General features: G+C 39.0%; 2 protein-coding genes across 2 annotated transcripts; one reads left to right on the top strand and one right to left on the bottom strand.

Moving 5' to 3' along the window:
• The first annotated feature begins 1,802 nt into the window (after positions 1-1,802).
• On the top strand, positions 1,803-7,939 carry LOC125223898 (phenylacetaldehyde reductase-like). The gene is made up of 6 exons (XM_048127207.1): positions 1,803-1,981; positions 2,881-3,050; positions 5,388-5,579; positions 6,066-6,228; positions 6,623-6,809; positions 7,615-7,939. Exons 1-6 carry the CDS (start codon positions 1,861-1,863, stop codon positions 7,769-7,771), a joined length of 990 nt encoding a protein of 329 aa, XP_047983164.1. The 5' UTR covers positions 1,803-1,860; the 3' UTR covers positions 7,772-7,939.
• A 2,290-nt stretch (positions 7,940-10,229) lies between these two features.
• Positions 10,230-12,376, bottom strand: LOC125221125. The gene is made up of 4 exons (XM_048123248.1): positions 11,831-12,376; positions 11,676-11,744; positions 11,149-11,244; positions 10,230-10,262 (listed from the first exon to the last, which is right to left on the bottom strand). Exons 1-4 carry the CDS (start codon positions 12,374-12,376, stop codon positions 10,230-10,232), a joined length of 744 nt encoding a protein of 247 aa, XP_047979205.1.

Below are 12,376 nucleotides of genomic sequence, written 5' to 3'. Positions count from 1 at the left end.
ATTGAGCACCGAAGCGGATGCTCTTAGTACTCTTTCCGTTCTGCCATAGTTGAAGCATTTTTTTAGCACGAAGTTTAAGAAAAACAATATTTATTATGTTAAATGGAGGGAGAGGAAGGTAGGAGAGGAAAAAGTAGAGAGAATAAAGTAAAAAAGTGAATAAAATAAAGTGAGATAGAGATAAAGTAGAAAAGGAAAAGTGAGTTAGTTATTGCAGCTAAAGGCGAGTCCGTCGCCTTGGAGGCCCCTACACTCCGGTCCGACATCATGTGAGGGGGGTTTTATCAAGGTACGCAGTAGCCCGTTAAGGGGGATGCCTTAACCCACTGACTGCTAGAAGCCCATCTCCCAAGGTCTCACACTTGTGCCTGAGAAATGAAAGCAACTACACCACAGCAGTGGGATTGGAACTCAGGCTAATTGCAGCAAGATTTGCTCATCCGTTGCCAACTACACTACGCCCCTGCGGGCAAAAAAAAAGTGAGTTAATTATTAGTACTATATAGAGATATGACTCAACTAGAAAGAAACTTTTCAAAATAGAAAAAGCTCAACTATAATGGAACCGAATGAACAATTCAATTGATTTTTTTTTATTATTGGAAAATTCTGAGAATTCCCTAAGCTAATGACATTAACAATTATGCCCCTAAAACAAAGTATTTCAAACATCTCTTATTCCCCCCGTCACACAAGAATATGCACTCTTTCCTTTTTAGTCATTTTCACAAGAATATGCACTTTCTAATTTTATAAAATATTTTCTCTTTAATTAGGTGGGACCCATTCTCCACTAACAATACATTAATTACTTTCTCTCTCTACATGACTCTTACTTTATCAATTTATATTAAAACTCGTGCTAAACATAAAGTATAAATTCTTTAAGAACGGAGGGAGTATTATATTATCTCTCCAGTCTCCATTAGAATGAACTCACCCTCTCTATCTCCGATCTCCACTACTCCCTCACCCTTCTGCCCGCCGTTCCCGTTGGGATAAGGCCGCTCGAGCTCTTTCAGCTTCTCTCCCTCCCGCCGAGATGAACGTCAATACAAAACTCATAAAAAAAGAAGTTGAAGTAATTATTATCATCTTTCAAGGAAAAAATATTCAACATTTACGGTCCAAGATGCTAAAAGGAGGAAGCAAATCCACAAGGTTTTAGACTTTAGTTACTCGTTAGAAACTCGAACCGACTCCGTAAGCACCCCACCTAATCCTACACCAAGCCCTATCAAGCCTCTATAGACGCCCAAAATGCAAGAGTCTCTAGTAGTTTTATTCCGACACACGAGATTTTATGTAGTACTATTGTTTTGTGAATTAATGTGAGAGAATAAAGTAACAGTGATGGAAAAAATAGAGAAAGTTATGTTTCTATTTTTAGAAATATGTCATTTGTCATACTACCTCCTTTCCCAAAATTTGTCCCACTTTGACCCGGTACGAATTTAAAAAAATGTAATGAAAAATGAGTTAAAAAAGTTAGTGGATAGTGAGTCTTATTTTTATATATTAGTCTTATAATGAGTTAGTGGAATATGGAGTCTACTACTAAAAATTGAAATGGGATAAATTTTAGGAACAGACGGAAATGAAAAAATGAGACAAATTTTTGGGACGGGATAGTACATTCTAATAAAAGAAAATGATTAACTTAAAAGTGCAATAGAGGGAAAATGACCGGATGGAGTAGTGGAGTAGTATTAATTAAATGTTAATCATTGGAATAAAAAATAAATGATGCTGATTTGACTTCCATAATAGAAGATTGATTCAATCATTGTGATTAAAGCAAATAGTAAAACGCAATTAGAAGATATACTGAAACAAACAGAGAGTGTGAGTGATTCAAGAATGAGCATTGCAGCGGCGAAGACCGTGTGTGTAACCGGTGCATCGGGCTACATCGCCTCATGGCTCGTCAAATTCCTGCTCCAAAAAGGCTATACGGTCAAGGCCTCCGTTCGCGACCCCAGTCAGTTTCCCCCTCTCTCTCTCAATCAATTTTCACCTGTTTCAGTCGATGTATCTAGGGCTCCATTTCATTCTTCACCGATTGAAATTGAAGTTATGCGATATCTATGTCTCTGTCACATCCACTTATTGCTGATTGTCGAATTCCAATGGGGAAAAAGATTATTCTAGTGAACACTATTTATGAAGATGTCTGGCTTTTTATAGGGTAATTTGCAGTTGCCACGAAATTGTTCACTTTTGGCTAAAGAGGGACCAATCTGTGTAGGGATGGAGAGGGCATTGGGCACCACATTTAGATAAAATCAAGGGAGATTATGATAATCTGTCTACACTAATTTATCATACACTTCGATGAATTGATTGAAAGTACATCTTATTTTTGAAATAGTCATTCATATATTTCTCTCACTCAAAGTACACACCTCCTTCAAATTAAAAATAAGTAAATCCTACAAGGTGCAAATTGCAGGGTGGGAATATGAACCTTAATTTTTTGAATACCTGAAACATTTAGCCTACAAGTAATATTGCATCTCCATTTTTGTTTGATGTTGCTGTTTTTACACTAGTCAACAAGAAGCCAGATTTATATGTCTGCATTTGCCTGTATTAGTCGTATTTCTCAAAATATGTTTGATAATTTTACTTGATTCTGTTGAGTTCTTAGTTATTTCTTGCATGGTTGGAATAACACGGCATGAAGAGAGAAATTGTATGTCTATGATCATCTTCTTGTTCACATATTATTTGGTATGCTCACTTACTAATTTTTGAGTTTGATGATGAAGATAGGATACCATCTTCTTTACCTTAGTATTAAGCCATTATGCTAAAAATAAATGTTAGATCATGCCACTAGTGTTTCCATTTATCTCTGACATTCAAAACATGGAACAGGTGATTCAAAGAAGACACAACACTTGCTTGCACTTGATGGAGCCAAGGAGAGACTTCAGTTGATGAAAGCAAACCTGCTGGAAGAAGGGTCCTTTGATTCTGTAGTTAATGGCTGTGAAGGTGTTTTCCATACTGCATCTCCTTTCTACCATGCAGTTACAGATCCACAGGTTTCTCTCTCACCCTATGAAGAGATTTTCTAGTTTACATTCTTCCTAGACATAAAATTAGCACTTACAATATTGAGAAAATGAAAAAAAATTCTACCAAAAGAAGCAATGATGGCAGTGGTTATGATAAACAGTTAGAGAAATGAAGCAAGGAGAAGGTACAGAGAATGATAGTTGGAAGAAGATAAGAACTGTAAATGCGATGCAGTAGAATGTAAATACTCCCCCTCATACTAGGGCCTTGGCACTTGCCATTTCTTACAATATTCAATGATAGTCCCCTTCTAACCTCCAAGGAAACTATTTAAAATGCAAAGAAGGAACTAAATAACATTCATGAAATGATAATGATGAGCTGTAGATTGCTCCTAGCTCCACATCTCATCCACCAACTTGTAACTTAGTAAATGACAACATTATCAAAGATAAAGATTGCGTAGGTTGAAACCGCTGCCCCTAACTCCTTGTCTAGAACATCCTTCACATGGTTGTTCACTTCTTCCACTATTGCATAAATGTCGTCCACTCTCTCTAAAACAAGTAACTGCCTGCATGATGCCTATCAATTGCACCCCCGTGGAAATATACTTGTCCACAAGGCTAAACAAACAGTTCTAAGTTCTAACACCAAACGTCCTCGAGGATCGTGTGGTTCAACATCCTCCGTCCTGCGTTCTTGACGTTGTGGAACATGTCATTGGTCTCAGCGTCGTCCTCCCCAACTAAAACTTGCAAAGTATTCGGAGGGCATCAATGGGTTTGACCAAACTTTAACCCACGCATGTAAAGCCTGGAGCGCTCCTTGTTGTTCATGGGATGGAGCTCGAGGTTGGGGTAATGTTATCGGCTGTGGGGTGTACGGAGGGATTGTCGAGAAAGTTAATCTTTTTTTGCCATCAAGACCCCATCAGAGCAGCTTCCGATATTTCGATCTCTAACTTATAACCGTATATACTGTTTTAGTCCCCCTAGAAAAAACAAAGGTACTGCTAGTCTGTTAAACCCGAAAGCCAAGCTAGACGACTTTTAAAGGCCACAGCATACTCGTCCATGTACCCGTCTTGCGTAGTGGCACGTAGCACTAGTGTTCAAAGTGAAGCTCGTTTCACACTGCTTTTGGAGTTAATGTACAAAGTTTTCCCAAGTGACCAATGACGAACGGCGTAGGAGGATTTGAATCCATTCCATAGCTGGACCGGATAGAGCAATGAGCGCCACCTACACGTGTTCCATTGGCGTGTTGTGGACGAGGAAGTATTGTACGACCCTTGCGATCCATATGATGATGTCGCTCCCATCGAACATAGGTAACTCCATATTTTGGCATAATGACAACCGGATCACTTACTTTTTAGACCCAGAACAGCTTGAGCTTTCGGGAACAAGTAACAAGTATGAATGTGTTGATGAGATACATGAGGTTTCAGAGTTTATCTTCGGAGAGTCCAAAGCAGCAAGTTTGTTTCTCCATTGCTTTCTCTAACCCTTCGACTCCCTTATTCATGTGTGTCGCAATTTCATCACCACGTTCATTGCACCAATTTGTGAGAGAAATGAAGTAAGGAGAAAATGCAGCGTGATAGTTGCAAGAAAATATGAAATGTAATTGTGATTTGTTATGCAAAAGAATGTAACTACTCTCCCAGTCTCCCTCATATGAGGGCTTCGGCACTTACCATTTCTTACAATACCGTTTCTTACAATATTCAACGAAAGTCCCCTTCTAACCTCAAGGACTCTATTTATAATGCCAAGAAGGAAATGAATAACATTTATGTAAGGATAATGATAAACTGTGGATTATTGCCAGCTCCACATCTCACGTACAACGGTAACAGTAACACATAGCTATTATTAATATTAAAGGCTGCATAACTCCAACTGATAAACACAGCATTACTGTCATCATCGTTTGAAACCGCTGCCCCTATCTCCACATCCAGAACATCCTTCTAACGGCTGTCCACTTCTGCCTCTATTGAGAAACCACTGCAAAACAAGTAACTGCCTGCATGATGCATATCGTGTTATGCATATCTCAGACCTAATTTTTCCATAGTATTTTCTAGTCTGGCTTAGCTTCCTCTTTGCCATTTGTTTTGTTGAACCAGAAAATAATTACAACTATTCAATTATATGGGTTATTCATGTGTTTCTTTCATTCTTTATACAAGCTTTTCAGTGGGTGACAGAGAAAATGGTTGAATGTATCCGATTCAATTCGTTTGTAGGCATATTATTGAATACGGAAATTTGTAGTCAACTGATGGTTCATTCAGTGATCTTTATTACGTTTAGCAAGATCTTGCTGCTCACATAAGTTTTGATTTCCATCAGGCAGAATTAATTGATCCTGCTGTGAAGGGAACACTGAATGTTCTTAGGTCATGTGCCAAAGCGCCCTCTGTGAAAAGGATTGTTTTGACATCTTCTATAGCTGCGGTTGCATATAATGGGAAGCCGCGCACACCTGAAGTGGTAGTCGATGAGACGTGGTGGTCTTCACCAGAGGTTTGCGAACAGATGCAGGTAATGTTCCAGTTCTTTTACTTACGAGAGATTTGTGATCATTCTTATGGAAAGAACTAATATTTACTTTTATTTAAAGTTTTTGGATTTTGCTGTAATGTGTTGTTATTTCGTCATAGGACACAATTAGCTAGTACGCATTGCCTAATTAATTGATATTTGTATTGTGATTTTGAGTCATTGGTAATACACAAGATTCAAGACGTTTTGGATTAGAAAGGAAAACTTACCCTCATTTAACTCTCACCATTTATGTTTGTTAAACTTTCTTCTATTTCCCAGTATTAGTTTACTGGATCTAATTTCAGTGATTTTACCAAACTTTATACTACATCCGTCCCATAAAAAATGTTAGGAATTAAAAACACAGATGATAGGCATTATCTATCATTCGTGATGGATGTTCCCACCCTTCTCCTTTTACTCATGAAGCATACTAAATGCCACTTTTTTCCTGACTGTGTTCATCAATTTTGCTTCTGCCAGATGTGGTATGTTCTTTCAAAGACATTGGCTGAGGATGCTGCTTGGAAGTTTGTGAAAGAGAAAGGTATCGAAATGGTTGCCATAAACCCGGCAATGGTTATTGGTCCGTTATTGCAGCCAACACTAAACACAAGTTCTGCAGCAATACTGAACTTGATCAATGGTAAGTTCCTGCAAATTTGTTATACTGAATTTTAGATGAGCACTATTCTAAAGTTATATTTGCTGCTGGCATTTCGTTCAGTTTTGCAGCATATTTTGGATTTGTTAATTATTATAGATTTCTCCTACACTTTGTATATTTTTTTCAGTTCTTTTGTATCCTGAGCAGACCATACCTTGAGGCTAGAGGCTAGAGGCTAGAGGTTTTAGATTAGTTAATATATTGTCATATGCAGATCCAATTGGAATATTCATTTATCTTTCACGTGTGCATCTATGCTGAGATAGTTCTTGGATAATTCACAAACTTAGCCTCTTGACATGGTGTTTCCTTTCTTGAATCGGCAGCTTTAGAATTTCATGTTAGCACAGTAATGCTGTCTTGGAATATGCAGGTGCAGAAACATACCCGAATTCTACCTTTGGATGGATAAATGTCAAAGATGTTGCTCGTGCACATATTTTGGCATTTGAGAATCCTTCAGCAAATGGAAGATATTGTTTAGTGGAGAGGGTTGCACACTTGTCAGAAATCGTCAAAATACTACGTGAACTCTACCCTACTTACAAACTTCCTGAAAAGTAAGTCCCTTTGGTTATTACTCCTATATTCATCTGAATTTTCCTCCAAGAATGTGTAATTTCTATTGTGATCAACTTTTTTAAATTTTTATTTAGATGGTACTTTGATATATAAACTATAATTCCTAGCCTTGATGGTGAGGCTTGCAACTGATAACAATACCTAACATAGTGTTTACGAGAGCTGACTTTAGTTTATATCTCACCAAAATCTTGCCATAGTAAAATTAAGATCAGGATTGACCCTCTTTTGGTTGGTATATATTTAGGCTATGTTTGGTAGGGGTGATAACTCATCTAGGGATGGAATTTTATGAACAAAATGACATTTTTGTTCATAAAATTCCATCCCTAGTCATTTTTGTTCATAAAATTCCATCCCTAAATGTGTTTTCACCCCTACCAAACATGACATTAAAATATACCTACCTGTTTCAATAAATTTGTAAAGTTTACTGTCATAATTTTTCACTTAAGACATGTCACGACCGGTTCCCCAGTCAAACTTTTGAACGGTTTTCTTTTTGGATGTCTCCTCTAACGTTGTTCATTATATGTTTTTTTTGGGTTTCTTTAGTAGCCATGTTAAATTGTGAAGTTTACATAAGTTTCGCGGACATGATCTACAATCTTATATTCAGGATATCATTTTTATTTTCTCCTTGTTCGAACATGTATCTCCTTTGCAAGTTTCTACTCCTGCTTTCATTTGAGGAATTAAATCTTTACCCTAGTGATGTCTCTATTAAAAGTCTCTTCTATGAATTTCTTGAGTTTTGATTATTTTGGGGGGAATCTCTTGCAGGTGTGCGGACGACAAGCCATTTGTGCCGTTATACCAGGTCTCCAAAGAAAAATCGATATCTCTAGGTGTCGAGTTCACTCCTCTTGAAGAAGGAATCAAAGAAACTGTTGAAAGCTTGAAGGAGAAAAAGTTGTTTAAACCTCCATCAGCTATCTGAATGCCCATTCTCTTGAGCTGAAGGCTCATAAGAATATGTTTACTGATGCAATATAAAATCTTCAAATTCGTAATATGTAATGCAATAATTTGAATTTGTTGGGTTCTATAAATTAATAGCGCTATGAACATTGATACCCTGGATAGTAAAGATTGTGAGTTTTTTATTGTTTTGTTATGGTAAGAAATATGTTACCCTCCCTTTCCCTCAATAATTGATCACTTTGGTTCCGGCATGGGTACGTAGGAAAGTCTTCATGGGAAAATTACACACACTGAAAAGTTAGAACTCCCTCTGTTCTGTCATAGTTGACGCGTTTATTTTTGGCACACAATTTAAGAGAAAAATGTTTATTGTGTTAAATGGAACGAGTGAAAAGTAAAGAGTGAAGAAAAGTAGAAAGAATAAAGTAAATAGTGAATAAAGTAGAGAGAATAACCGAGAGATAATGTAGAAAAGGAAAAGTGATTTAATTATTACCACCATATATAGAAATGACTCAGTTATAAATTAACTTTCCTAAATTGAATAATAACTCAACTATGATGAACGAAGAGTAATATAATTAATTGACTATTTTCTAATTTTATTGAAAAATTCAGAAAATGCCCTTAGTTAATGAAATTAACGATTATCCCCCTAAAACAGAGTATTCCTCACATCTTTTATTGTATTATATCTCTCCAATCTCCATTGGAATGAACTCACCCTCTCTATCTCCAGTCTCCACCACTCCTTCACCCCTCCGCTCGTCGCTCCCGTTGGGATAAGGCTGCTCGAGCTCTTTCGGCTCCTCTCCCTCCCGCCAACGGGGTAAGGATGAGATGAATGTCAATGCAAAACGCATTAAGAAAGGTGAAGTAATTATGAACATCTTACATCTATGAAGGGGAAAAAGATTCAAATTTTTACAACCAAGATGCTAAGGGCATGTTCACCCTTGAAGAAATAGCCATATCTGAGAATTTGGGTGTTTGGTGTGTTCTTTTTAATTCTGGAGAGCACAAGCAATAATGGTTGGCCTATACTGTTCACGCGAATTGGAGTATAATTCATTTCCTGAAATATGCTACTCCCTCTGTTTCTTCATAGTTGAATCATTTTCCATTTCGGAAAGTTTCTTCATAGTTGAGTCATTTCCATATATGGTAACTTTTTCTCTTTCTTACTTTACTCTCTCTTACTTTATTCTCTCTACTTTATTCACTTTATACTTTATTCTCTCTACATTTTCCTCTCTCTTACCTTTTTATCTATTTATTTAACACACCCAACATTCATTTCTAAAACCCCGTGCCGAAAAGTTCCGCCTCAACTATGAAGAAACGGAGGGAGTTTATGCATTGACTTCTTAATCAAGAATTGATGCTGAAATTTCACATTTACCCTTGCCTTTCCACCTACTCGACGGTCATTTTGGGTGAAATTTGGAAAGATATAATTTGGACTATCCACTTCGAAAATTAGGTCAGAAAACAAAGTAGTGGATATTGTTTGTGCCATAAGAGTGTCCACGGTAGTGGACAAGCCTTCTCCCACCGCCGGCGGCCAAAAAAAAAAGAGTTTTCGGGGCGCCGCGAAAGAGTTTCCGAGGGTCGTACAATAGCCGGCTGCGGTCAGCCCCCCCCCCCCCCCTTCCCTCTCCCTCACTCAGCCCCGTCCCCGCTGACTACTCGGCGGTGGCCTTTCCACCCCCCAGCCCCGGCTCCCACCGTCCAGCGCAATACGGAGCCATGGCGCCGCTGACCCTACGGCGTCCGCCTGGGCTCCCTTATTGTGGTCACTCTAAATCATCTCAAATCTAGTTAATTGAACAAAGGGGCCGAGATTTAAATAAGTGGGCCATTGTATATCATTTCTTAAAAGAATTCAATTCTTGGATTTATTAGAAATGGGAAATTGGATTTATTGGAAATGGGAAACTGGAAGGATGAACAAAGTAAATCCACAAGCTTTTAGACTTTAGTTAGTTCCTCAAGTAGAAACTCAAACTGACTCCGTAAGCACTCCACCTAATCTTACACCAAGTCCAATCAAGCCTCTATAACTCTCAAAATGCAAGATTCTCTAGATTTCAAGGTCTTACTCGAAGTCTAAGAGCATCCCTAGTGGGGACGGACTTCCCATAACCTTCTCGACAGACTTCCCAAAAACACCTCCTGCCACGTCATAAGGACTTCCCATAGTTTTCCCAGCACTGCCACGTCATAAGGACTTCCCACTGCACAGTGGTGGATATCCCATAGCCTTCCCGCACGGACTTCCCGCAATAAAAAAAAATTCACAAATTCACCAAATTAAACAATTCACGGAATTAATAAACAATGTACGGTATTAAAATTTCTGAGCCAAACAGAAATGGATCTCCGGTTGTTAACCCCGATCTGGTGGTGACTGTGGATGTTGACTCCTTGACCTGCCACCTGAATTGAGCGTGCCTTGACCCAGACGAGTTACTTCAGTTTCCAAACCGTGAGCCTCTGCTCATAAACTGAAAAGAAAAACAAACAAAAGGAGATTAAAACTATATACGCCAAATCTCTAAACACGTAAACAAACTACGCCATCCATCCCCGGCAACGGCGCCATTTGAAGAGCCAGAAGAAGTGTTCGTGTGTTTTGTAAATAATACCAGACTTCTCAGATCCAGAGAATCCACTAGATCACAAGGTCTAGGAACTTAGAGGATCATTGAAACCTTCGGTCGTTGGGCACACAATCTTTTCCTGCTTTTCAAAACCCTCAATCCACTGTACTAAAAATGATTAGTATAAGGAAGTAGGGAACGAATCCCACAGAGATGGAGGCGTAAGTAAACATGCAAGAGGACCTGGACACTGTTTTTGGCTGCTGCCATGCATTTTTAGGGTTGAGATGTAACTACTAGACTGGGGAGATGAAATACTCTATTCTAACAGCTAGACCTAGGCAAATATAACAGAAACATGCATGACGAAAAACAAGACGTACTCAAGATCACTCTCCAGCGAAAACAACTACCAGACCTAGCGAAAAACTTTTCCTAAAACTACCTAAACAGAGGAAAGACAGATCGTGGGGACCATTTCCCAAATTAGCAAGGTACGGATGAAAAGCTGCAAAATAACTAACTAAAGGCTCAACCCACAAATAACTTCATCTTCTCTAACGATCCTTGATCACGAAATGCAGAGGAAAAAAAAGCAAGCTATGAAACGAAACAGATCAAGCTAAATTAAACCATTAAACTACAATTAACTACTGAAATTAAGCAGAACTACTATTGCTTGACAAGGTTAATGCGAAAACAGAAACTAAATTTCAAAACTATGCAGAAATGAACAGATCCAAACACTAGACGCTTCATCCGCTCCGGATCCAAGCTTTCCTTGACAAACCTCAACATTTCCCATCTCCGACCACACAAATTCAACCAGATTCCACCGATCAACTACGATCTCCACACAATTCAACTCAAAAACTAAGATCAATCGCTAAAAGCATCCAAAGTAAACAGAAAAACAACAATAACATGAAACGAAACCATAGAAGCGAATTCCATAGCAAACAAACGCAGATTCAACAGTATTTCAGCAAAATAAGGCCGAGCTTCGAACAGCGAAAATCGAGAAATTCAGAAACGTAAACTTAAAACAGAAAAGAGATTGTATCTTCGCCTCTCGTAGAGACGGTGTTACACAACTTCCGATGAAATTACGAACCCCCAACCCCGAACTGGATCCCCTAAGTGTGTAGAGTGTGTGAAAGATGAGCTAAGAGCTAAAGATGATGGGTGATATCTTCATGTAAGCCGCGTGCTCTTATTTATAAGGAGTGGAGCTTCTAGATTCTTCCTTGTAATCCCCATTCTGCCCTTTTCTCGAATGTTCCTTCGTCTGGTAAACTCCTTTTCTTTTCTGCTCACTTTCTCTGTCGCCTTCCTTCTCCGGGCGATTAATTCCTTCTTCCTAGATATGGCATTTTCTCTACACACCTGGCTTACAAAACCTTGTTAGACCCAGGAAATTACAGAATTTAACCCCATAACCAATGCATGAAATTAGCCTTATCAACCGGCACCTCATCATCGTCACTGGCCCAATCAGTCAGTGCTGCACCTTCATCTTCGACAATCATGTTGTGCATGATAATACGTGCGTATATGACATCAGCGATGCAGTCCATATGCCACAACCGCGATGGACCCTTCACTATCGCCCATCGACTCTGGAGCACACCAAATGCCTGCTCCACATCCTTGTGCACTGCCTCCTGACAACTCGCAAAGTATTTCTTCTTATCTTCTGTTGCGCATCTGATCATCTTCACGAAGACGGGCCACATAGGATAAATCCCATCCGCCAAATAGCAGCCCATGTTGTGCTGGTTGCCGTTGGCGACGAAACTGACAGCCGGACCAACACCAAGTTCTTGGTCGTTGAAAAGAGGGGACGACTGTAGGACATTGATGTCGTTCTTCGAACCGGCTACTCCAAAGTATGCATACCAAATCCACAGCCGGTAGTCAGCTACCGCCTCAAGGACAATCGTGGGATGCTTGCTCTTGAAACCAGTTGTGTACAACCCTTTCCAGGCGGAGGGGCAGTTCTTCCATTCCCAATGCAT

Source organism: Salvia hispanica, chromosome 4 (genome assembly GCF_023119035.1).
Source record: "Salvia hispanica cultivar TCC Black 2014 chromosome 4, UniMelb_Shisp_WGS_1.0, whole genome shotgun sequence".
NCBI lineage: Eukaryota > Viridiplantae > Streptophyta > Magnoliopsida > Lamiales > Lamiaceae > Salvia > Salvia hispanica.
The sequence above is the reverse complement of the archived record's forward strand: the minus strand, read 5'-3'. Positions and strand labels throughout refer to the sequence as shown.

Coding starts and splice junctions, on each gene's coding strand:
- LOC125223898 (XM_048127207.1), top strand. CDS start 1,861: ATGAGCATTGCAGCGGCGAAGACCGTGTGTGTAACCGGTGCATCGGGC. Junction 3,051..5,387: donor ATGCAGTTACAGATCCACAG/GTTTCTCTCTCA, acceptor GATTTCCATCAG/GCAGAATTAATTGATCCTGC. Junction 6,810..7,614: donor ACTTACAAACTTCCTGAAAA/GTAAGTCCCTTT, acceptor AATCTCTTGCAG/GTGTGCGGACGACAAGCCAT.
- LOC125221125 (XM_048123248.1), bottom strand. CDS start 12,376: ATGCATTGGGAATGGAAGAACTGCCCCTCCGCCTGGAAAGGGTTGTAC. Junction 11,745..11,830: donor GGGCCAGTGACGATGATGAG/GTGCCGGTTGAT, acceptor TTTGTAAGCCAG/GTGTGTAGAGAAAATGCCAT. Junction 10,263..11,148: donor CGGAGATGGGAAATGTTGAG/GTTTGTCAAGGA, acceptor TTTTCTTTTCAG/TTTATGAGCAGAGGCTCACG.